The 22052-nt window shown below is 42.8% G+C and overlaps 1 protein-coding gene across 3 annotated transcripts in view; it reads right to left on the bottom strand.

The window, feature by feature from the left end:
• The window catches only part of FAM149A (family with sequence similarity 149 member A), a 39428-nt gene that overhangs the window by 4129 nt on the left and 13247 nt on the right, over positions 1 to 22052 (bottom strand). For 2 of the 3 annotated variants that reach the window (XM_053916491.2, XM_045197147.2), the window contains exons 1-13: positions 17983 to 18117; positions 17499 to 17609; positions 17059 to 17197; positions 14884 to 15026; positions 12921 to 13046; positions 12081 to 12251; positions 11300 to 11490; positions 10316 to 10470; positions 7064 to 7167; positions 6392 to 6601; positions 3788 to 3908; positions 1870 to 1995; positions 1127 to 1205 (exon numbers count right to left, since the gene is read on the bottom strand). In XM_053916491.2, coding sequence (XP_053772466.1) covers positions 1127 to 1205; positions 1870 to 1995; positions 3788 to 3908; positions 6392 to 6601; positions 7064 to 7167; positions 10316 to 10470; positions 11300 to 11490; positions 12081 to 12251; positions 12921 to 13046; positions 14884 to 15026; positions 17059 to 17197; positions 17499 to 17609; positions 17983 to 18029 — 1723 coding nt within the window. In that variant the 5' untranslated portion in view covers positions 18030 to 18117. Of the gene's footprint in view, positions 1 to 1126; positions 1206 to 1869; positions 1996 to 3787; positions 3909 to 6391; positions 6602 to 7063; positions 7168 to 10315; positions 10471 to 11299; positions 11491 to 12080; positions 12252 to 12920; positions 13047 to 14883; positions 15027 to 17058; positions 17198 to 17498; positions 17610 to 17982; positions 18118 to 22052 lie in introns of those variants that run through there. The other variant, XM_024562709.4, reaches the window with a different exon arrangement.

The following is a 22052-nucleotide window of genomic DNA, read 5'->3' as shown; positions in this document are numbered from 1 at the left end:
AAAACGTCTCTGGTGTCTGAATCTCTGACGTTAGCCCAGAATTTGGCACAGAGCATGCAGTTAGCACATTGTGATTTATTAGTAAGCAAACTTGGATGTCTACTTTCACCTTGACCATCAACAATTAAGTTAAGAGCAAAGTGCAGCATGGCTGCCCTTTAGAGGAAGAACTGTTGTCGCTGACCATGACAGCTAACAGTGCTAAGGAACGCATAAAGAAAAAAAAAAAAAAAAACCTACAGCAGCCGAGAGCTATGAAGCACTGGGGAAAAGTCCCAAAGGGCTGAAAAACCTTTGACATCACTCAGCTACCGAAGGGCTAATGTAGAGAGCGACAAACCTGTGTTCTTCCAATGCTTACATTTTGCTAAATTTATTTTAAAATTATAATACATGAAGTATTCCCCTGAAAACAACAAATTATTCTTTACATTTCAGATTATCTGGAACACAAGTGGTCATAATTGTTAAGCAAAGAATGACTGTCTGGCATCTAGCTCAGTCCTCTCCACACATTCTTCCAATGATTCGAAACAGAGAAACGGAGGCCCAGAGAGGTTGCAGCACCCGGAATACGGCTCAGCTAGTAGGTGGTAGAGCCGGGCTGGAAACCGAGCACTGATTCCAGACTGACTCCCCTCGTGGCGATGCCATGCTGACTTAAATTCAGCCTACACACTGTATTCTTCAAAGAGCATACCTATCTGTGAAACTCTGCATTTTAAATAATCAGAAGGTATGTGTTAATTTTATTAACCATTTTATAATTAGATCTTCAGAGAATCGAAGATTTGGGTTTCATTTAGAAGAAAGCATGAAGCTCTACAGCTGAGACACTAATTTCTCATAAGACTCAAAAGGTGGCGTTTTCCTTTTGCGTGAGGGTGAGGCCCTAAGTTAATTAAGGGTATTTAGGCATTTCCCCCTTGACGACCAACAACAGCTTGTCTTTGTCGTTTTGCTCTTTATAGAGATTTCTGAGGTCTGGCCATGGACCACAAACCCTTAGTATTTCTCTGATGTGATCAAAAACACTCCTATCAAGGTAGATAATCTTCTATTTCTCTTTCCAAAACTTACAACCTCACAAATTGCATCACTTTATTTATAGATCGAGAACACTGACCTGTCAGGAAACCTTGACCTGTCCAGGTGTGACCAGCAAATTCCACCAGGGTCAATGAGCCTTTTCGAGGCGTGTCTGACTGTTTGAAGAAAAATAAAATAAGGGATGAGTTTTATTGTTTCAGATATTTTTTCCCTTGTATGACATTTAATCAAAAGTTGTGTTTTGTTTACGTTCAGTATTGATTTGTTATAGTTTCAGGTGTTCAACATAGTGTTTGGACAATCACATACTTTACAAAACACGGCCCCACAGTCCCAGTGCCCACAGGGCACCCTCCATAAACACAGTATCATAAAGACATTATTGACTACATTCCCCGTGCTGTCCTTTACATCCCCACGACTATTCTGTAACCACCAATCCGTACTCCTCAATCCCTTCACCCTGTTCACCCAGCCTCCCCGCCCCCTCCTCTGTGGCAACCGCCAATCACTCTGTTCTCTGTATCTATGACTCTGTTTCTGTTTTATTTGTTTTGTTTAATTTTTCTTTAGATGCTACATATGAGTGAAATTATATAGTATTTGCTTTTCTCTGACCAACTTATTTCACTTAGCATGGTATTCTCTAGGTCCATCCATGCTGTCGAAATGGTAAGATTTCCTTCTTTTTTTTTTTTTTACGACTGAGTAATATTCCATTGTACAAATATACCACAACTTCTTTATCTACTCATCTACTGATGGGCACTTGGGTTGCATATTTTTAGAAAACCAAAGTACGGTTAACAGAGAACCTACCCGAAATGTATGGGTTGTGCTAGGCCTTGAAAGCTGTTCCACGGCCAGGGGTCTTTCTTGACGAGGTGATCGGGCTACATTATCAGGTACTGTGCTTAACACACGGTGCGCGTGCCTCCCTCTGTACTACATGAGAGATAATGTGATCTCGATTAAATGAAATGCAACCCTTCAAAAACAAGAGAAAATCTGTATCTGCTTCCTTCACTCCTTTAGTCATTCATTCGCTCACTTATTTGAAAACCTGTTTATGTATGGCTAAGTATAAGGTCTATTGAGCATAAATGTCAAAATATATTTTAATTATGTAATGGTATTATTTAGACCGATAAAACGGTAGTGTCCTAGTAGGTAAATACGGATTAAAAACCTTAACCACATCAAATTCTTAACATTAAACTATAATAAAAATGTAATTCTGCATTTGTGAAGCATCAGACTTTTTTTAAGGTGGTATTTGTCTACTTATGTGGCTATAGGGAACCATTCCATGTGTCATGGGGAATGTGGCCCAATCCCTGATTCAGAAAACTGATGGGGAGGGAGGTCTGCACACAGGACCCACACCCACAGATAGGTTCTCCCATGGGGAAGCAGGCCTGCATTGTACCTAGGCTGCTTTGAGGCTTGCTTTTGCTAAAACTCCCTTACCCTGAATCCAGGCAGCAAATGTTTACTGCATGTCTTTAAAGTAACTTCCTAAAATCTATGCTCAACATTCCAAGGATGAGTGTAACCAGTTCAACCACTTTTCCCACTGCATTTGCAAACATCCTTCTTGTTTGATGTAATTCACAACATTCTTTCCTTTGTTATCTGCAAAAGGTAATCACCTACAGTGAACCTGTGCATAGTAAATGAGGACCATCCTCACTGTAATGTACCCAGAAAAGCAATAAAAGCCTGTCCAGGCAGGGGTCGGGGCCCTCTCTCTCTCACTGAGAGAGAGGTCATGCTGTCCCTTTTTCTCCACAGGACTTCTGTAGTCCTTGTGAATTTGTCGCAGCCACAACACACAGACCCCAAGGGCTGGGGTCCGCATCATGTGACTTCACTCTAAGCCTTAATATTCTAAGATTAAACATGAACGCTCTGCCACTCTGGCCTCCTGGGAATGGTGCCACTGCTGGGCTGCAGGAGACGCAAGGAATGCAAGAGAAAACACTGCCTCGGTGGTTTGCTCCATCTCCAAGCCTTTGTGTTTCCACAGCTGGGTCCTTCCGTGTCTGATAAAGTAGACACAAGCTACCAGGGCAAAGTGCGTGGTCATTACAGAAGCTGGTTATGCAGATCACCAGCAGGATGGCTTCCCCAGATCTTTTGCAATTGCAGGGCTGAGCTGACCTTGGGTGAAGAGGATATTGACTAGACATTGCAACAAACATGGTCAAGTTAGCTGCAAAAATGACCACTGATAAAAATGGCAGGGGCATTAGACTGAGCTCTTAATTTATGCCAGTCATTATTCAACACTGAAACATTCATGTAATCCTTATAATAATTCTTTGAGGGAGAAATCATTATCGCCCTTTTTAGATGACAAAATTTAGGCTCAAGGAGATTCACTGGCACCAAATCACACAGAGTTTGTGTAGCAGGATTCAAACACACATCTGCCTGTCTCCTGACCTGCCCTTCATGCTACTTTCTTCACCACATCATCCTGACCATCACACCCAAACTTCCTGATTTAGTTTAAGTCATATTTTTATTTTGCAAAATAGTGAATTAATCCTCCCATCCCCTGTAAATCCTCACAAACCATTAAATGTCTCCATAATCTGCCACTAAACAGATTATGGAGACGTTTTTTGTTTAAGGTTTCACTTCAAAGTGCCAAGATTATATTTTGTTTGTTCGTTTGTTTTCCAATAGACTATCAAAACGGTGCACTTAAATATAATGAAATCTGTCTTACAGAAGCAGGGCGAGATCCGGGAGGTGCCACATTCTGTTCGGCAGTCTCGGAGCCTATTGGGGGTAGCCTGGTCCGTGGGGTTGGGACGGGTGGGGAGGACATGTGGTCTACACCAGTTTGCCTGCAAACACAACAACAGGTAACTGAGCACCCAGGTGCCGAGACTGAGGGCAGACGGTACCACTAGCTCCTAATCTGAGCTCTTCGTCACTGAAGTCTGCTGCCAAAAGAAATGAGCTGAGTTTTAGGAAGACAAACATGGGGAGGGGACTGACCATCCACTGCAGTCACCTTCTCCTTGCTCAGCCATGACTATCAAGCTGTATTTACTGAGTGCCCAGCTCTGCTAGCCACTGTGTGGAACAGAGAGCTAGTTCCAACCCTTACGGACGGAGTTCACAAGTGACTGAAAACACACCAAGTAATCAGAGTGCAATGCACTGCAGTTTATATACTAAAGTGCTATGGTGTTTGGTTTTGAATACAAGCACTGTAGAAATTTAGAGAATAGAGTGATCTATGAAAGGAAAATTAATTCTAAATGGGCAGGGCCTCGATTTGGAAAACCACAAAACTTTACGTATGGTCATAAAAGGGAGAGGCAAAATATGCTCTTTAATGGGAAACTAAATATTGTGAAAATGTCAGTTATTTCCTACATTTTCGATGAATTGAATGCCCTGAAGTCCAATGTGACACTCTTTAAAAAAGCTTATCAACCAGATTGTAGAGTTTAGTTGTTATGATGGCCAAGTAAATTGTAATTTAAAAAAAGAGTAATAATGATGATAGGGAACTTTCTCTACCAGATGTTAACACTGAAAAATTAAATTGTTTGGTTCAAGCAGAAGAGTACAGATGGATATTCTAAAAACAGGTTCTAATTTATTTATTCATTAATAATAAAGTTGTAAAAATTAAAATAGAACCATTTTTTGACCTATCGAGTTTTAAAATACACATACTACTCAAAGTTTTGCAGTTGAAGGAGTGAAGATGGTCTTTTGTATTGCCAATGGGACTATAAATCAGTAGAACCATTCTGGGAAGAACTTTGAAAAAATGTTCAAGAGCCTTAAAAATATCCATAGCCTTTGATCTGATAGTTTTAGTTCCAGAACTGTATTATCAGAAAGCAGTTTAAAGACATCTTATTGAGATTTACATAAAATGTATTTACTGCATATTATAATAATGAAAATATACAAGAAAAGTCTCAATAATAATAAATTATCACATACCTACACGATTATATTTTAGTCATTAAAATAATGCTTTCAAAAATATCTAATAATATGGAAAATATCAAGAATGTTAAGTAAAAAAAAAAAGTATATGAAAAGCCACTACATTCTACAATAGTAAGATAATGTTAATATTAGAAAAAAAGAATGGAAAGAAAACATATAGTGATAGAAAACATGGTAGAAATTTACCAACAGTTGTCTTTTTTATATTTGTGTGTGTCGAGCATATAGTTGATCTTTGATTTCTACTCATATTTTTGGCATTGTCCTAATATTCCACAGTGAACTCGTAGTACTTTGAATTAATTAGGAAGTAATTAAGAAACAAATGTTATTTCAATAGAAGTGCAAGACAGAGCATGAACAAAATCATGGAAGTCGGAAGTCACAGGACTGGGGGGTCTATGGGTCAGAGAGAAGATGAGGCTGACAGAGTCAAGGGTGGGGTGAGAAGTGATGGGAAGTAGGTATTCATAGTCAAAGACTGTGCTATTGTCCCCAAGGGACAAACACTAATTTTTGGTGGACAAACAAAAATCTTCCTCTTTTAAAGTGTAAATCACAGATATAAAAATGTATATAAACTGTACAGTATATTTGTGGACTATTAAATTCCACACACTGGGGAGGAGTTAGGAAAGAGAGTGTAACAGGGCCCCTGAGAGTGGCAATGTTGGAAAACACATGTCTACAGACAGGGAGAGACCAGAAGCAAAGGCGAAGGCACAGCCAGAGGTGGCCGAGCTTATTTCCATGGAAAACAGACAGGGTTTGGATGGGAGAGCCCAGGTGGCTTGGAAGAAGACGCGAGAACCAGTACAGAGCTCCTGAGGGGCCGTGAATGGGGAATGGGTCCCAGGAAGCCACAGTGGCAATGCAGGAGGGAGTAGGACCTTCAGAGAAGGAATAGGGCAGACCCAAATACAGCTGGAAATTTCAGGTCCAAACAGTGAAACAGACCCTGCCCTACCCAAAAGCTGAAAGTGGTGCTATGTAACACAAAAGTCCAGTACTGGTTAGGCATTGGCAGTTGCTTCCGCCTCCTGCCCCTGTGGGGGGACCTTTGATAACTCCCTCCCTTGCTGCAGAAAGCCTGTGGCAGATTGTCCAGGGAGTGTCTCCAAAGCGAGACAAGACAGTGGGGGTGCCAACAAGTTACCTATACAGCTACGTGTACTGCTGAAAAAAATTCATGTGATACTCATACAGTCAAATGTTCAACATTCAAATACATGAACTACTTAAAAAAGTGTCCACATAAATTTGATAAAGGATGCTCTGTCTGGAATAATCCATGAGCCCTGAGTGACAAGGGTCTCTGTCCTCCGTGACCTTTGGTTTACTGTGACAGACTTACAGTTTTGTTCCCTTAAGCAGCTCATCACTGTCCACAGTGGGGGTTCTCAGCCTCTGTGAGTCTGAAGGAAGAGAAGGCAGCCTCCTATGGACCGGTGTTTTCTTGGCAGGAGTCTGGAGTCCACGAGTGTCTGAGATTCGTCCCAGATGACGGCGTGCCGAGGAAAGCGTGCTGGCCCCTACACCCACTGATTTGTCCTCCTGGTCATTCCTGGGGGAGGGAAATCAAGTTAATGACCCAGATGTCGGCTCTGCAAGAGCAGGGGACATTCACCTGTTACCAGACACGGTCTAGTGCCTCACATGTGACAGTGCCTGGCTCGCAGAAGATACTCCTAACTCTCTGCTGAAAATAAATGGAGTATCATTTCCAATTCATTTTCAACTTCAATGAAGAATCATTGACAGGAAAAAAGATCTACGTCTCTCATTGTTTATGACCAAAGAGTATCACCCATAAGATTAAGAATTCACAGCCACATTCTGTTTCTCTTATCTGCCCCAAACTACTAGTCATCCCTTCACGGTCAACATTAGAAGAGTGTGTTTTTATTCTCACACAGTGGTTGTGTCCTGCCCTGAGCATGGTTCTCACTCTCATGCCCTCTGTAGTCCCGGTGCTCAAGTGTGCCCAGCACAGGGAGGCGGCTGGGAGATTATTTCTCATACTTACTGTGTCCTATCGGCCAAGTAGGTAGGTCTCTGTTGAAGTGGTTTTGCTTGAATTGTCATCACACCATTCAGATCATTATAAAAATTGTTGGAGGAGCGATGAATCTGAGAAAAGGAAAAACAATAAAAATCAGAAAGCACCCGCTTGCAGGGCAATCACAAATGCCCATCAGGGCCCCACCTGCAAGGTGGCTAATTTGAGGAAAATTTAATAAAGGGCTGGATTTTATGAAGATGTGGGGCATGAAATTAACGAGAGGTAGCTTAATGCCCCAAGACTCACAACAGTGGTGACACATGCCCACACCTGGGCCCAGAGCCACAAGGGTGACTGTCTGGAGAAATGCCACCACCACGCTGTGACCTGACAGCCAGGAGAAAAGCCAAGCCAAGCCTCATTCCTGTCTCATCTCTCAGCTCCCAAGAGCTGCTGGGCCAGAGCTGCTGGTGATCTTGGGAAGATAACTTTGGAGTTTTAAGTTCCTTATTTTTTTTTTAAATCTAATTTCTTTTTTAAAAAAATTTTATGTGTTTATTTTTAGAGAGAGAAGAAGGGAAGGAGAAAGAGAGGGAGAGAAACATCAGTGTGTGGTTGCCTCTTGAGCACCCCCTCCTGGGGATCTGGCACGCAATGCAGGCATGTGCCCCAATTGGGAATCCAACCAGCAACCCTTTGGTTTTCAGGCCCATGCTCAATCCACTGAGCCACCCAGCCGGGGCTAATTTCCTTGTTTCAGTTGGGAAGAATGACAGCTGTTTCACAGAATGAGTATGGGGATCAAATCAGATAACATGGGTGAGACCATGAAGTCAGGGCTCAATAATGGATTCTTGATTCAAGCACTTAATTTGTCCAACTAGGATTCAAAATAATATTTAGATCTAGACAAACAGGATGCCTGAAACTAGAATTCTCTTCTAGTTCAAGAACAGATGTAGCAACCAGTCACATCGTCCTCATGTGGACTGCATTTAAAAAGAAACGTTAGAGAACTAAATAAAGACCTATGGTGATTACCACCAGAACGCTTTGACTTTTCAAAATAGGTTCTATTAGTATTTATTTATACTTTCAACTGTGTTGTCCATTCATTTTCTTTTAGCAATTATCCAAAAGAAAACCTCAAAAATAGGTATAGAAAACATTTTTTAAAACCATAAACAGCTATAAAAACACAAAATATCTGTGAAAAATGGCTTTGATTTTAAAATGTCTCTGTTTCTGGAGTTTATTTATTTTGCCTGGTAGTTAAAGGTTCTTTCTTATATTGCTCTCAACTGCTCATTTTTATGCAATTCATACTGCACGTTTTATTATGCAAAGTGGTAAATACTGTTAAACTGTCGGAGCAGTTTCGAGAGACCAAAAATTACAAGTCGGTAGCAATTCCAAAACTTCTTTCGAACAGCAAAAGCAAAGACGACATTGTAAAGCCTTTCCACTGGAGAGTAAAGCCATCTTAGTAGATATTTCCTTTCCCAACCACTGCTCCCGAACTGCGTGACCTATCCAGGCCCGTGTCCTTTCCGTCTTACAAAGACATTCTATTGATCTGCTCCTGTGCGAGGTGCCTTAGTTTTGCCTCTGCCTTGGATGGCTTCCCTTCTCTTTTCAGCTTACCGAATGTTGCCTGTTGTCTAGGATTTAGTGAAGTCTTACTCTACTTTGTGAAGGGTATGTTGTTTTTCCTTTGAACCCTACATCATTTATAAGCAATAATTATTATCTAATTATAATACAATGTCATATAATAATATAATACATAATTAGCATCTAATTACAATAGTAAAACCAACATTTATTGGGTGGCTACGCTAACGCTACACAATGTTTTGACTCCTTTAATTCCTACAGCTTCCTACCTCAGATCCCATCAATCAGGGGTGTCAAACTCATTTTCACCTGGGGCCACATCAGCCTTGCGGTTGCCTTCAAAGGGCGAATGTAACTTTAGGACTGTATAAATGTAACTACTCCTTAACAGTTAAGCGAGAGCTCAGTGCTGCTACCAGGTAGAAACAAGGTGCCAGGCCGGATAAAACAGGGTGGAGGACGGGATTCAGCCCACGGGCCTTGCGTTTGCCACCTGTGCCACAGATCATGAAACAGGGGTTTTGAGAGATAGGGACTTACTCATGATCACAAAGGTAGTGAATCGTGATGTCAGGCTCCAAACTTGCAGTCGATGCTCAAAGCTCAACCTGTCACTCACTCCACTATCCACTACTGCCTCGTCTTGTGTGCGTGCACCTGAGTGTGGAACCATGGGCACGGCTGGACCCCTCCAGCTACATTAGATGGACCTGGAGACCAGGAGTCCTCTCTCACCCCATCTCTCTGCTCCCCTACACAAGACGGGCTGTGGAAACATAGAGTCCCAAATCCTTAGCACAACTGAGGCTCTCCCAGGAACAAGCTTCACTTTCCACTGGGTCTTTGAGTAAGAGCACACTTCAAGGAAAATCTACTGAGTTGGTTAGTTGCCAGGTTCTGTGTTAGTAGCTCTCACGTATTGATGTGATTTTATCCTCACCACAATCCCTTGGACAACATGGTATTTTCTCCATTCTATAGATAAGGAAACTAAAGTTTAGAAAAGTTAAACAACACATCCGAAAGCTCTGGTCTTGCCACAATGCCCCTGACGGTCCCAGTATCCCATCCGCTAACCCAAACGCCCACCACTGCTCCCTAAACACGCCCTGTCTTTCATTTCTCCAAGCCTTTGCCTGAAATGACCCCTGCAGACGTTCTACTCCTTTATCCTCCAGTGACACTTTCTAACATGTCACTCGCAGAATACTGAATCTGACTTGTTTTATACTTTCTGTTTTACTAGGTAGGGGACTAGGGCTTCTTTATCTACAAATCTCTTCCAAACACCTACTACATGTCACTTAATACAGATTCGGTAAATGCTGAATGAACCCAGCATATACTCACTGGCTGACTCTTTTATTACTTTGGTGGGAGCAGAGGAGAACATTTGTAACCTAGAAATAGTGAGGGAAACATTCTTTGTCTTCAAACACCTGTCAGCTCAAAGCTGATGAAAAGTTTCAAATCTGTGCGCCCCTACTCTATTAAAGAATATTAAAATGAATGAAATAATTATTTTTAAATGTTGGTCTTAATGACAAATGGACCCAAATATCTTGATAATAAAATGTAATAGAATAGCAGTCTTGACAACTGAAGCCAAAGATACAAAAGCTGAAGGAAAGAGAGAGAGACTAATGGGAAAGCACTTACCGGAGGTGGATTAAGATGAGACACCAGGGAGATGCTTCGAGTTTCAGAACTTCTGGACGGAGGAGCACTTACTACATCGCTGGTCATACGGGAAGCCAGCACCTGTGGAGATTTAGTCTCAGCTGCTTTCAGTTTTTCTTTCTGTTTTTTTCTCCCTGTCTCAACAGAAAATACAATATCGTTAAGAAACATGTTACATCGAATCTATGTACTTAGAATTCACTGTTCAAAGAAAACATTTATTCCTGAGTCTGCCATGGCCGCCGAACCCTGCTACGGAGGGCAGAGATGCCGCCGAGCAATGGCTGATGTGACACTTTCTCACGCTCACATCACGAAACGCCTAGCACTTCAGTGTTGGGCAGAAAAATAGAGATGAAATTCTGAAGCGAGAAAGATTCTTGGTATTTTATGATATCCTAGCCAATCCCTTTGGTTGGAAAAAGAATAATATTTAAATTAGCACGATTACATACCCTATTATACAAAGTGATTACATAATACCAGTCCACCACTAACATTTCTATGATTTGCTTCTGCTCGATTTCAAGTAGTATATTTAGAAAACATTTTATAAGGTTAAATGAAGTGATTATTAAATTATCCCTGTTTACATGTTACTTTACAAATGTTAAAAACAATTAAAAACCAGTATCCCATTACTAAAAATTAGTTAGGTAAGGTTTTTTATTTTTTACCATAATCCATTTTTTATAATGTGACCTCTAGCCTCTTTCTCATGTATTTTTGTGGGGGGGGTTCCCAGAGTACATATATATTATCTTTACAACTCAAAAACAGTAATGTCCTTTTTGAAGTGATTAAAGATCCCTTGTGAATGAAGGCCGAACACCCACTTCCCTCCCACCTCAAGCATGTCCTAGGTATGGCCAGGCCCCAGCCACACGCCATTGCGGGGCACAACACCGAGAAACAAGGGGCTTACTTCTTTTCATTAGGCCCAGCACTGCTACAGATAAGTACCTGTGAGTGTAATTTCCCAGTTTTTGCTAATCAGCTTCTCCAATATTTCTACCACATTTGCCCAGACACGATCGAACACTTCTGCAGCCACGGCGTCTTTGATACAGTCATGCGGGGACACCGGCGGAAGTGCGTGTTTGTGCCGTGTCCTATAATGCTGAGCTGATTTCTGTCCAGGGCGTTCATCATCACTGAGGACAAAACCCATTCTAGTTACTGCGAGAATCCAGGTTGAAGGTAAATAATGCTAGCTAGCTATCTCACATGCATGCATAGATGCCCAGTGTACACATATATAATGACATTCTTTTTAAACACATGTTAATTTTTAATGTACCAATTTTCAATCACAAGGCAAATTTTTATTATATAATATTTGTAGCTTTTGTGTAAGAACCCAATAGGCAATTAGGGCAGAGACTGGCAGAGACTGGCAGAGACTGGCCCATCTCCTTTGCCCTTCTGGGCAGCCAGGTACAGGGCACCTGGAGCTCCTGGGCACCAGGTCCACTGACAGCTTGTCCAATGGTCACCAGCATGCTAACCACTACTCTTATTTTCTACCTGTGCCACACTGTCAACAAGAAAACAAGGCCCTCCACCAGCACGAACATTTCCTGCCAGGGACATGAAACCTTTTGAGAGCACATTACTCTCCAAAGAATGGACAATCTTTTGGTAAGTGAAATATACACAAAGCACCACATGAGCATGTAATCTAAATAAACACCAAATAAATTAATATTGTTAAACTATTAAGGTCAAATAAAATTCTATTCACTCCTCTTTTTGGTCGAAAGCGAAATACTCTTCAATCTTTCCTTCCACGTCATACACCTCTTCTTGCAGGGGTGAACATGCCATCGGGTCAGCCACCCCTGTGCAGTCGGGACCTGGTCCAGCCGGGACTGCCAGTGCTGCTGGGAGGATCTGAGAGCCGGAGACGCACAACCTACAGGAGAAGCAGATTCTCCATGAGAGCTTGTAGAAGGTCAAAACTACAATGTTTGTGTGGTTTTGGTAAGCCTTTAAATTACTCATAAGGCACAGAGTCCCACATTTGAAAATCAGTAACTATTACATTGAACAAAAGTCATATCCTTAAAAGCAATATTTTTAACACAGGCTTTGTTAAACATTTTAAGGGCTTCTTCCAAGCCTAAATTGTTCTATAAGGTTGTATCCGCTTTGCCGTAATGAAAGGATGTCATGGCTCCGTCCCAAATATGTGTCAATGGCATAGAGAGACTTAGCGAAATCAGTGCTGAGCGAAGGAAAATGGGTGGGGCTTTATTTCTTCTGCTGTTACTGCCGTGGGGCTTAGGGCCATTCCGTTTTGATTTTGCATCTAGCTCACCTTTCAGAGATTCTTCGGAATAAAACTTGAAAAGTTAACCCCCTGGATATCTGTACTACACACACACACACACACACACACACACGTCATCATCATCAATTTAGAATCAGGAACATCTTGTGAAAATAATGCTCCATACCTGTCCTTCAATGAAATCGGAATTTCCAAAGTGGTGGAGCCGAGGCTCATAGCTGAGATAGACGTGAAAAAGTGTATCTTAGAGCAATTAAAAATACTTTTTGAAAGCAGCTGGTAGGAACTTACTGTCTGATGTTGTCACTGCATTCACGCGTGTCCGAGAAGGATTCGTGGGCCGTGGAGCGAGGCCCACTGCCCTGGAAGTGGCGGACCCCTTCATCAGTTGGCAGGACAATCTGTCTTCCTAATACTCTGCAAGGATTAAAAAAGAGAGAGAGAGAGAAAACTATGTACTAATATTTTTAATTAGAAGAGGAAAAAAGGTTTTGCAATTTTAAGTGTTAAATAAAATACTATTTTGAGGGTCCGTGTATGAAGCAATAAGGTACATACTGGTCGAGACGTGTCACATGGCCTTACAGAAAACCACAGGCTTTCAGGGACAGGCCAGACTGTTCTTGCTGCTGACAAAAAGACCTGAGGCCAAGTTCTCGGGTTCTCTAAGCCACTGATTGCATTTGTTTGATGGTGTGGGCAAGACAAACTACTAATAGTCACCTTGTAGGAACAGTGAGTGGCTTGGAGATAACATCTACCAGATCCTTCCCTGTAGAGCAGCGATTTCCAACCTTTTTCATCTCATGGCACACGTAAACCAATGGCCAAATGTCTGCGGCACACCAAAAAATACACTAGATTTTTTGCCAATCCAACAAAAAAATAAGTATAATTTTGGATCATGCACAGCAGACAACTACTGTTGTGTGGGCCATTGTCATTTATTTGACAACCTAAGGGAAAAGAGGCCAGTGCCCCTGACAGGTACCGCATGTTTTAAGAAATTCTTGAGGATAAATAGGTAAGTGTCCCTGATGAAAAAGCCAGGTACTGCTTGTTTTAAAAATTCTTGTGGCAATACCTGACTATTTCATCAGGACCACTGACCTCTCTTCCCTTAGACTGTCAAATAAAAAGATGATAACAGCCCACATAATGATAGCCATCTGCGGTGAATGATTCAAAATTATACTTATTTTTTGTCACATCGGCAAAAGATACAGCATTTTTTTGGTGTGCTGCAAGTTTTTAGTGTTGAGTTTTTATGTGCCATGAGATGCAAAAGGTTGAAATCACTGCTCTAGAGTAATGCCAGGCTCATGGAAGTCCTTTAGACATGTTAACTAAAAAATATATAAATATGTAGAGTTGGCTCATGTGCCTTATGATCTTTCCTTTTTCCATCCTCCCGCCTTCCTCTTTCATCTTAGCTCTGTGAGTTAACAGTGACAGGAAGCAGTTCTGAGCTCCTGGCATCTCAGTAGGTTCGCCAGGCCTAGAAAAGTAAGCACCCTCAATTAATACCTAGTGGATATATTGTACTTTTTTAAGGCAGGAGGTTTATGAAAGGCTGAAAAGATAAAAACCTACTTAGTCAAGATTTGCTTAAGAGGTACATAGCTGAGGTCACCAGAAGACCCACCGACATTTGTATGGATATACTCATTTACCTGCCCATTATATATATATACATAAAATAGAGTAACATAGAGGAACTTCAGATAACCCGTATGGACTTTCCCCCCTAAGGATTTTGGCTGAGTAACTGAAGGAAGAAAAGCTTCCCTTTATATCCAGTCTATATTCTCCATCTTTGATATAAAAAACAACAAATGATCCTTCCTATATAAGGATCTCGGTGCGATGGTAAAGTTCATCTGTCCAATCAGAGGGCAAATAATTACTCTGTCCCTCCCCCACTCCCACCCTGAGTGTGGCTCTCAGTACTGAGGACACGTCTATGTGGCTCTCACATTAGCACACGTGCAGGTAAAGGACGACTGCTACCACTCTCATATCGGTCACGCAGCTCATGCTTTTCTGAGGATGAGCTAAACGTGCTTCTCCCAGATTAAAATGCACTTGAGTATTGGGATATCTCTGCATGTCCTACGATGCCATTTCAAAGGATGCGAGTTCTCAGTAGAGGGCATGTGTTTTGGGGTACGTGTTTCAGCCAAAACGTGCTCGTTGTGTGAAGCGAGTCGGGAGGGGGCCGTGCCCCAGCCCCCTCTGGTGAACTGCCTCCTACCTCAGGTGCACGGAGCGCCTGGCCCACTCAGTGCATTCGGCCACCAGGTTCTGGGCCGGAGGGCTCACTTTCCCTTCAAACAACATTTCCTCAGCCTCCCAGAACAACTGCTGTACCTTCTGTGCGCTGGTTTTGTCAAACTCCTAAAAGAGAAATGCACGTTTAGTACAAGACGTTGTAGAAATACCGGCTTCATAATCAATGATGCTTACCTATCTGAGCACCCATTATATGGAACCTCAGTTTCTGTAACTATTAAGTAGACGTCATTTCCACCACACGAGTTGTAAGACCTATTAGATTTGACAGAGATACAGGTTTGGGATTTGACACAGACCTTGATACAGAGGCTTAGGCATGCACACACCTACACATCTGTACACACACAAGTATGCGCATATATACACGCAGATATATGCCCCTCATATAGTAGGGTGTGACACATGTAAGAACATCTGCAAAATACACACTGTTTTCTTATCTGATTATACCACTGGAAAGGAAAATTACTTTGATAGAAGGGCCATTCACATTCTTTTAATCAATGAAAAAAAAAAAAGTCGTGAGGCGTGGTTCTTAGGATGAGCCAGAGTATCGATCTTTCCTGCCTGACCCAAGAGGCTCTCGCACCGTGGCTGGCCGCAGGGAAATGAGGACACCTGTCGGCATTCCTCCTGTTCTCCGTGGCTGGGGGCAACAGTCTACAGGGCTCGGAACCACTGAGGCCACCGCAAACACGACTGCACCCGGGAGAAGCAATAGCGAACCGGCAGCCTCCAGGGCGAAAGGCCTGCTTGTATTTTCTTCCAGGGACGTGGGAGCCTGAAGTCTCATCCACAGCGCAGAGCCACGAAGTGCACATTCAGTCTGACCTACGTGACCCAAACGGCACACGCAGGCTGATTTTCACAGAACGCTACTCAATGTTTTCTGTGTTACGTCTTCCCTCCCGTTGATAATAAACTAGATTGCCAGGTGGCAGGGAGATGAATTCTCTCTTAAAAATGCAAAACCAGAGAAAAGCAATAATATATATACACCTCTTAGGGGGGGACCGGGTGGCTGGGGCCTGGAAGAAGGCTTTCTTTCAATTTTCTCTCTTTTGCATTTGGTTGCTTTTGTAAATATTACCAACCGAAATGTTTAAAAGCAACAGTAGGTTCTGGAGTAACGTAAGTTCTATATATGAAAGTCATACAAATTTCTCTGGATAATGACATGAAAACGGGTACTCGAGGAAACTTAGAATTCGGATGGTATGAAGCAATGATTCTCAGCCTCCTTCCCTGCGGTGTACCCGGGAGCAAAGAGTGTGAGAGGGGGTGGCAGGGGGTGAGGTGGAGGCTATCTGTCAGAAGCAAGAGCCACATCTTATTTAAAGAAGCTCTGCATGATTCAGAGCTGACTGGCTTCCCGGGTCCCCTCCCACACTTTGTGCATCTCCGCTGTAAGCTGTAACATCCTAGGAGGAAGAGGAGCCAGTGGAGAACTGCTGTTAGAGTGAAGGAAAACGGAACACAAGCAAAGAGCAGGATTTAGAAGATCCAAGGTACTCCGGCAGAGGCTCCTCCCAGCCACAAGGGCTTCACCAAAGGCTGGACCCCAGGAGCCCCAGGGCACTTTGGGGACCAGACAGCCAGGAGACCAACTGCACTATCAGCAGAGTGCCCAGCTGTGCACTAAAAGCTTGCCCAGCTAAGAATCCCACTCCCAAAAAGAACAAAAATAGGGTTAAAGTTAATAGTTTCCACAAGAGCTAGAAAGAAGGTGAAAGTAAAACATCTGACTTAGAAATCCTCTAACAATGGTGATTTTTTTTAGTTTTTACTTCCCCCCAATTTTTCTCGTATTTGAGGTCCTGTCCTGAATTCCCACTGCAGATCTCATGCAAGGAATGTACATAACACCCTGAGAGGGAGGGAGAAGAAGTAGGAAAAATAAAGCCATCAACGGCTAAGACTCTGAGTTATGAGAATATGAGTGATTTTTATTTTTCCTTATAGTTTTCTGTATTTTTAAGTTTTGATGTGTGACATGTACATGTTTTATATGTATGACTGTCCATGTGTATAAGTAATGCTTTTAAAATCGGTAAAAAGGTTTTTTAAAAACAAAAAAGCAATTCTTCATTATACACTGTAATCATGTGATTATCCAAAGTATTCAGAGACATACATCATCTCTCCAAGAGTAGATGGAGCTCCTTTCGGTAGATAAGCCAGTCGGCGGACTCCGTGTCCCAGACCCAGACCAAGAGCTGTGGGCTTCCGTGGGGGTTGGGCTTCCATCGGAGGAAAATGACGAGGAGGATGCACTGCAGGAACAAATGTAAGTGACATAAATAACGTTTCCTGGGAAGACCTTGGCCTGGAAAGTGGCTGTTCTTCTCTGAGCACTTTCTCTTTCTTTCTTTAAATATAGGTGTGAATTTCACAGCACCCTGAATTCTGAAATATTTATGCAATATAATATTTCACTACTTTCAGTGTTCTCTGAAAATAAACCTGCCCTTCTACTTCTAGAAATTCATGGCCAATCACCTACTCTGTGTCCCATATTCATTTCGGCCCTGTTTCAGTTTTGCAATCCGAAGCATTTTGCAGATTAATTCTTACCAGGCATATTTACCGATGGCCGTCTGCACATTTCTTGTAAAACGTGTAGGCAAAGGATCTTCGTTTTTCCCAGCAAAATTGTGCTTTCCAGATCCTTTGGACAGTCCTCGTCTGAAAAATAAATACAATACAATATTAAAAGTGCCTGTAATGTAGTAACATAATTTTATCCATTAGAGCCTTTAAAATCTCCCTGTGTCTAAAGTTGCTCCTTCCCTCCTGCCATTTCCCCCCCAAATCACATGTGTGCACACACACACTACGAATGCTGGAGCAGCTGAGGCCCAGACCCTTACTGTTTCTTCTGTTTTCTTAAGAGGAAGATTGCCTTTAACCTACATGCCACTTAATTTAAACTGGATAAAACCAACAACTTTTTGTTCTGTCACCAGACCGGTAAAAGTTTCCCCAAACTCTGGACAGACACAACCTCACTCCGATGCAGGACTTTGCAAGTAAACATGAACTGGACTTCAGGTCCCACCTGTCCTTCGAACAGGTGGCCTTGAGCTTGCAAAAGCCAACCAGCATTCCAGGAAAAAAAAAATCAGTAATTCCATGTATTTCTGAAATATGTCAAATATTCTTGAATCACCAAACACATAAACTGGAAGCCTACTGTCCGTGGTCAGTGAGGTCTTCAACCTGGCTGGCGCGGTGCCGCCGGTGTTGATCATTAACTTCCAATGAGCCTCTGGAAACGTTTACTGCACTCGGGTCAAAACACCTTCCTCGTGTTTAACAGTAAACAACGTCCATTTTTATAGACGCACTTTCTCAAACAAGTAAGTTATATTCATTTAAGATATGAGCGATTTGGGGGGGGAAGCCAACTTTTACTATTTCTAACGGGGACATCACTCTAGCATTCACAAAAATAAAACTTTGCTTTAGCTTTCAATTATAATGCTTCCTAATTTTCAACGTCTGTATTTCTGAATGTAAATGGAGTTTTGAGAAATATTAATATACGAAGAAATTCTGCCCTTAGTTATTTACCTATAGGTACTTTTCAACAAAGGGAATTTCAAAAACAAATCAGTTACTATAAACAGAGGTGAGCAAGAACCTCTGCCTTCCAAACGTATCTTGTAGAAAAGAGAATAGAATTATATGACTTTTTCTTCTCCTTATTGCTCTCTGTCTTAAGTACAACCAAGCAATTCTGAGGATAAAGGTGTTAAAGACTGGGTACCAGAGAAAAGAACACAGGACAAGCTTTCATGCTAATAAACTGCATTACCTTGAGCCCCGTTCAATTGTTTCAAAACCATCAATTATTTACCATTTGCACATGACACAGTAACTTCAGATAAACCTAAAAATATGTGCGACATAGAAGAGGCAATCCATTAAAATTATATCAGACAGACCTGCTTTGAACATTAAGAAGTACACCCTGGTATATGAGTTAATTGGCTCTTACTGAAAAATAATTTTAAACTCACGGTGGTGAATCAAATAAAACACTGTTCCTTTATAGTATCTCTACAATAACAAAAACGATGGATTTGAATCTTGCTCCGCCACCGATAGGCCTATGCTCTTTGAGCAAGTAATTTCTCCTCCCTGGCCTCAGCATCTATTACATCTGTGAAACAGTGACAATACTGTGAACTGACTTGTACAGTTGCTGTGGCACTGGAATGAGATAAAGTGTGTGAAGTGTCTGCCCAATCAGCGCTAGGTATCAGGTGCTAGATACCTCGGGCTGTTCTTTCTCACTGCCGTTACTGTTAGCAAAGGCTGTCCTATGAAAACCCTACTCTTGTTCACTTGCACCTCCCACAGCATGTCTGACTATACATCTGTTTGGTTTTTTTATTTCTTTAAATTTATTTTTAATTTTTCAATTACAGTTGGCATTCAATATTGTTTCAGGTGTACCGCTTAGTGGTTAGGCATTTCTGTACCTTACGAAGTGATCTCAAAGTGATTCCCCTGGTAAGTCCAGAACCTCCCCAGCACCATACGTAATTGTTACAACAATTATTGGCTACATTTCCTATGCTGCTCTTCACATCCCGTGACTATTCATACTTCTTAACCTCTTCATCTTTTTCATCTGACCTCCCAACCCACCTCCCCTCTGGCAACCATCAGTTAGTTCTCTGCATCTGTGAGTCTGTTTTGGTTTTGTTCATTTATTTTGCTCTTTAGATTCCACACGTAAGTGAAATCATATGGTATTTGTCTTTCTCTGTCTGACTTATTTCACTTAGCATAACAGCCTCTGGAGCCATCCATGTTGTTGTAAATGGTAAGAGTCTACTCTTTTGATGGCTGAGTAGTATTCCATTGTATATATGTACCACAGCTTCTCTCTCCACTCATCTACTGATGGGCACTTAGGTTGCTTACAGTGCTCTTGCAAAATTTAGCATTTTATTGTGATGATCTTGACACTTTATTAAATAGTTTTCCTTATCTGTAGCAGCCAAATCAATGCCCGTCACATAGAGATGTTCTGTTTGTTGAAAGAACCAATAGGTGGAGATTAAATTAGTAACTCTAAAGAACATATTTTTGCTCCATAATTACTCTGAATGTGCATGCTTCATTCCAAAGATTACCTTGTGACTAGACCTGAAAATATTCTCCAAATTCAAGACATTTCTGGGGAACCCTTTCTCTTTATAAAGAAAGAAAATTCACAGCTCTCACAGTAGCTGGTATTTCCAAATAACTCGTTTCTCTCTTCACATTCCCCCATATCCTGCCAAGAGGAGCTCACTGAGAAGTGAGTGGGGACAGGAGCACCCCAAGAGGCACAGGTGCTGGAGTGGGATACGGTGGGCATGCGGGGGATCCCTATAAAATGGATGCCTCGAAACTACATCTACTTCCTCAGCATTTCTCCAACTCTTTCTCCTCTGCTCTTCCCTGCTTCTTCGAACTCTCTGGACCTTTGTGGAACTTCCTGAATTTCAGAGTTCAGTATAGGGACACAGGCATTTGCCCAGAGAGCTCCGAAGAGTTCTGAGGAGGGGCTGATGCCTGCCCGAGGTCCTGAAGCCCACAGGGACGGAGCAGGTCCCAGGACCCAGGCCATCTAACCTGCATGTCTTTCCCAGAGTCAGAAGTCATTGACATTGTCAATTAAAAACAGGGTCTCTAAAAATGTACCTTTCAATTTCTACGTCTTGTTTTGATTCTTTGGCTTCTCTGTCTTCCAACCATGCTGTACTGTTACTTCATGCAAAATAGCGAACAGCTTGAATTCCCTGTAAACTATTGACTCCTACGTAAGCCATATGCTCTACGCAAGTGTACACAACTTATAAGATGTGTCCTACAAAAACAAAAACAAAACCCTTGAAAGTGGTGGAATGTTCAAGCTCTTATTACATAATACATGGCCATATAAGGGTTATATACCAGTTCCTTGTACCTTAGAGATGACACAGTTCAGCTCAGTGGGTACATTTGAAGCTATTCATTTGGAGACAGGACCTAGTCTTTAGTGTAGACTGAAGTGCAACAACCGAACCATATTGTATTAATTTGTTGGTGCATGGAAGTTAAGGCTCAGTCCCCCATCTCCAAGAGTCACTCCATTCTAGTTGTCAAGGTAATGACTTTTACTTTGAAAAAGCTGTCTCTTGGTAGCCCACAAACTTCTGCCTGTACAAATAATCACAATTTTCAATTTTCTATTTCTGTTTAAAATGGTTGTCTGAAACGAGCGCAGAATTCTGAATGAGCCGAAATGCAGGATGATTTTCCCGATGAACTGGCCTTCACGAAGCTGCCCCTCCTAGAAACCATTCGCGCTGCCCTGACTTAACTCAAGAACATCCTAGAAGTAACCTCAGCTCCCTGGACTGATGAAGAAGTCATCTCAGATGTCACGGATGCTTCTCAGAGCCAAGTGAGCAACTTCACTTGGGAGGGCGGATGATGTCGGCAGGAGAGATTGCATGAATGGATACAAGGAAACGGACAAGATGGATTCCAGCTTTGCAGGCAGCCGGAGGGGGGGGGGGGGGTGTAAGCACATGGCACAAAAATATGACACGACAGAGGACAGAGTTAATTCACTTCTCTTCTCGGACCAGGACTTACCCAATCACAATCAGCTCCAGGTCTGCGCTCCCATCCCCAGGGCCGGGCTGCGCCTCCCCTGGCCTGCGCGCCCCAGGCCGTGGACACACTGCGCTGGCGCCCCGCGGGTTGCGGGCTGCCGCGCGCTCCCGCGCCCCCGGGGCCTCGGTTCGCGGCCCGCCCAGCGCTGCGCCCCTGGACCCGCTAAGGCCGCACGGGCCACCGAGTCGCGTCCGGGACCCACGAGCTTCTCCCGGCGTGACCAGGGGCGCTCCCAGCCGGGTTTACGTGGCCCATGGGCGAGGAGGCTTGCTGGGCGAGCTGGGCTGCTTCCCCCTCCAGATCCTGAGGCCCCGCAAGAGCCAGATTCCTGTGCGGCCAGGCGACACCTCCTTCCCCTCCGTGCCCGCCCTTCCCTCCTCCCTCCGCCGGTCACCGCGCCCACCGCGGAGATCCGGCTGGGCCAGGCGGCCCCCCAGCGCCTGGTCTCCTTCAGCCCCCACCTGCCGA

Source organism: Desmodus rotundus, chromosome 13, assembly GCF_022682495.2.
Source record: "Desmodus rotundus isolate HL8 chromosome 13, HLdesRot8A.1, whole genome shotgun sequence".
Taxonomy (NCBI): Eukaryota; Metazoa; Chordata; class Mammalia; order Chiroptera; family Phyllostomidae; genus Desmodus; species Desmodus rotundus.
The sequence above is the reverse complement of the archived record's forward strand: the minus strand, read 5'-3'. Positions and strand labels throughout refer to the sequence as shown.